We start from the raw sequence: 3,784 nt of genomic DNA, 5'->3' as shown, positions 1-3,784 counted from the left end.
ATCCTCGTCTCCCGCACGGGCTCTTTCTTCCTTGCGTCATCTCGTTTTTCACACTCCTGCTCTTGATGGATATCTCTCTCACTTGCTGGATATTCAATCTCATCTTCCTGGTTGTTTCCTTGTTCATAGATACCTCTTTCTATCTCACAGGTCTCATAGTACCTGAGGTCAAGTTCTAGCGGTTCCTGTATGTATGACTGATGTGGGCGTCTGGAGTCCAGGCATTCAGGCTCACATGGCTGGTGGCTGCTGTGTTCAAGTGCTTTTTGTTCCAGCTCACGTAGGTGGTAGCGGCTTCTCTCTTCTGTCAGTAATTCAGGTTTACGTGGCTGATTGTGACTTCCTCTATCTGCTTCTTGTGGCCGCTGGTTTTTTTGATCATATCCTGGTAGTGCTGGCTCATGTGGCTGATGGCTACTCCACCGGTTTGGCAGTGGTTGAGGTTCATGGTTCTGGCTGCGACTTCTCACATCTGCCATTTGTTCTGACTGAGGACCCTCTTGATTTTGCCTTTTATCTGCCTGCAGTCCGGGCTCATGTGCTTGCAAGCTGCCGTGCTTGCAGAGTTGTACATCTTCTCGTCTGTCTGGCTCCGGTGGCTGACGTCTTCTCTGGCTCTTCCGTTGGTCACATGGCTCTTGGCTTCGTTCTTCGTATACCTGAGGGATTGGTTCCCTCGGCTCTCTGTTTCGTTTTGCATCGTTTCTGCTTTGTGTGTTACGTTGCTGGTGATGACTCCCCGTTTCCTCTAGTGTTTCAAGCTCGTTGACCCTGGTGTCTCGTTGCAGCTCAGGTTCACAGGGGGTATGATGATTACTCTCACAGGTTTGTTGTTCCTCCTCCTGGAGCTGCCGATGGCTCTCTCTGTTCTTAATTTCAGGCTCTCGGAGTGACTTGCCACTGGTTGTCACCTTTGTTTTTTGCAGAAGGCATGGTCCCTTTGGCAGGTAGCAGTAGCAGGCCTTAGCCACTCTGAACACCAAAAGCAGGAACTCATTAAAATCTATTTCCCCATCCCCATCCCACTCCAGAAACTGCAGAATCTTGTCAATCGTCTGAGGGTCATGCGGGTTCTGCAGGGAAAACACACACAGGGAAACAAAAAAGGGATTGTAACCTTCCTGCTCCTTGTCAGAGAAATGCAAAGACAGGGACAATTGCAATCTTTTCTCCTTCCATCTCTCACACTTCACTTTTATAGCTCAGCAACCACTCCATATCTTTGTTCTCCATTTTCCTGGTTGACCAGCTCTCTTCTCTTTGGGATATGCTGTATCCCTCTACTGGATACATTTCTTTCCTGCCTTTGAAAGAAAACCATACCTCCCCTTCATTCTCCAGCTTTTGCCCATTTGCTCATGACAAAATGTCTTGGAAGAGCTGTCGAAGCAGATGGTGCAAAGGAACGCAACTGCTGCTCCTCTTTGTGAAAGCCTCCCCATCCCACTGTCCTAAGAAGCATCCCCTCTCCGAAAGGAGATTTTGCAGTCCCTGCACTCCAGTCTTGGCCTCAAGCCCTCCCCCTCACGACGGCTCACTCACAGCTATGACATCTGCAAACTCCTTCTGGAGGAACTCTTTCATCTTCCTTCGGCTGAGGTTGGAGCAGTCTCCATCTTCCTTCGCATGTTTGTGAAAGACGCTGATGATGGTGGAAACGCTGTCTAAGAAGCGAGACATCTTCCTGCAGATTCAAGCAAGCCTGCAAGAAAAGGAGCAGACCTTAAGATGGGAGATTTGCTTGCCTCTGAGTGTGAAAAGAGGAGGGAGAATTGCTGGGGTCAGGCTGCGTGTGTTCATCGGACGCTGGGTGCCGTGCGCTGTGTGTCCGCTCCTGTGCCACGGCGAGCTCTGTTTCACCAGAGCACTGGGAAGAAATTCAAATGCTTAGGGGTTTTAGTGGGATGGGGAGTGTCCTCCAACTTGTCTACTGACGTATTTGAATGACGTTTGATAGGGGATGGCAGGATGCCTGCGTTTATGGATCGCAGGGAGGGGACTGGGGATGATGACTCAAGAGATGCCCCAAGAACCTGTCCCCATGGGGTCATACCAGGTATTTATGTTTCCAGGACCCACGCTGATATACTCTGCCTGGCACTGAGATACACCAGCTTCTGTGAAGCAGGTTAGAGGATGTCTAACGCAGCGCTGGCGTGGCCTGAGACAAGATCTAGCTGGTAGAGTGCTTACAAGAGGCAGGTAGAGTGCTTACAGGGAGTTAAAACAAGCCCTGTGGCTGATGCTCCTGTGACCAGTAGTAACGCAAAACAAACGATAAAGCTTTCGTTACAGCACCAGATAGATTATGGCCAGAGGGGAACTGTCAGATCACCTAGGTCAGAGCTACTTATTTGATTTTACTGAGATCTGCTTGGCAGAAAGCAGTGCTCCTGTTGGAGCTTTGTGTCCGGAATCCTCAAAAGCCACCTCCTTCCTTCCTCCTCACAGGATCCCCAAGCCTTTTATCAGGTACATCAGTGCTGAGATCTCAGTTTGCAGCTGGGGAAGCTGTGCCATGTCTGCCTTGCCACCTCTATAACGTGCACATACACATGAACTCATGTGCGCTTTGCATATGAAATCCTGGGTTTTGGTATTTCTGTAGAAAACAGAACATTTCTCCAATCTGTTCATTCTGGCTGGGAGCTGACTCCAGACCAAAGTAAGGCACGAAACCTGGCTCCCTCTCGCATTTTCCCTTTGAGAAAAGCTGCCTCTACACGTGGACACATGGTGACAGCATGCAGGTGTCCAAATAACACAAAACAACACTTCACTGGATATAAACGCAAAAGACTTAGAAAATACTGCGGCAGGAATGATGCTGCCACCCGACATGAATCCTACAGAAACAACGTCTCCTTGCCCAGCAAAGGGGCACATTTCAGAAGGAGTGACTTACCCAAATCACCAACGGGATCAAGTGGGATTCCTGTGAAGCCGTGCGGAGTGATGGGAGGACCTGGGTGCTTTTATAGGGTCCTTGACGGAGCTACAGAAAGGAGACACCCTTTGTGGACGTTGTCCTGATTCATCTTTGGCCAAGCCCAGCTGCACCTTCACGTCCTCAAACGGGTTATTTAACTTATCATCCCCTTACCTATCATTTTAACCCAGAAATAGCAGTTGCCATGTGGCAATTCAGGCACTGGCTGGTTCCACCTAATCCAGACTGTAAAGTTATTTTACAGGCTGATTTTATTTCAGATTTTAAAAAATCTAGAGTAGCTATAAAGTGTATATATGTGTTAATGAGAGGGTGTATTTTTATATAAATGTGCATTTGCATAAGTATGAATTTATATATGTATAATACACACATGCACACATAAAAATAGTACCACAATGAAATTTTGAGGATGGGGACAGAAGTGCTGATCATAGCAGAGCTCCATTGTCAGGGACATACTTACATCTGCATGGCCCATGAGCTTGGTACTGCAATACCAGAGATTATTTTCGTTTGCTTTTTGTGTTGCAAGTTCCTTCAGCACCTTGGGCCTGAGGTCAATGGGGTCTGGGCCTGGGTCTGGCTTTCGCTCACAGGACAGAAGAAGACCTAAGCGCTACGAAAATGGTGAAATGCGGGTGCACAGCAGTGAGATCCCCAAATCCTCCAGATGTTGGCTTGTGTGGTGTCCTTGTAGAGTGTGCTGCAAAATGTTTCATTTTTGGTAACTTCTTATTAAGGAGCCTTTTTGTTATATTATCCAGGTTTTTGTTGGGAAAAGCCCCCAACCACCAACAGAACACCTTTAAATGTTAAAGTCTGCATTATATT

General features: G+C 47.8%; 1 protein-coding gene across 1 annotated transcript; it reads right to left on the bottom strand.

Annotated features, from left to right (window-relative positions):
- Positions 1–17: 17 nt before the first annotated feature.
- Positions 18–1,680, bottom strand: LOC104077417 (trichohyalin-like; the record flags this gene model as incomplete). The annotated part of the gene is made up of 2 exons (XM_009578653.1): positions 1,543–1,680; positions 18–1,073 (listed from the first exon to the last, which is right to left on the bottom strand). Coding segments are annotated over exons 1-2 (1,194 nt in total), but the record flags the coding sequence as incomplete, so codon positions are not given.
- Between the last annotated feature and the right edge of the window lie 2,104 nt (positions 1,681–3,784).

Source organism: Fulmarus glacialis, unplaced genomic scaffold (assembly GCF_000690835.1).
Source record: "Fulmarus glacialis isolate BGI_N327 unplaced genomic scaffold, ASM69083v1 scaffold3165, whole genome shotgun sequence".
NCBI lineage: Eukaryota > Metazoa > Chordata > Aves > Procellariiformes > Procellariidae > Fulmarus > Fulmarus glacialis.
Note: the sequence above shows the minus strand (reverse complement) of the source record. Positions and strands in the feature narration are given on the sequence as shown.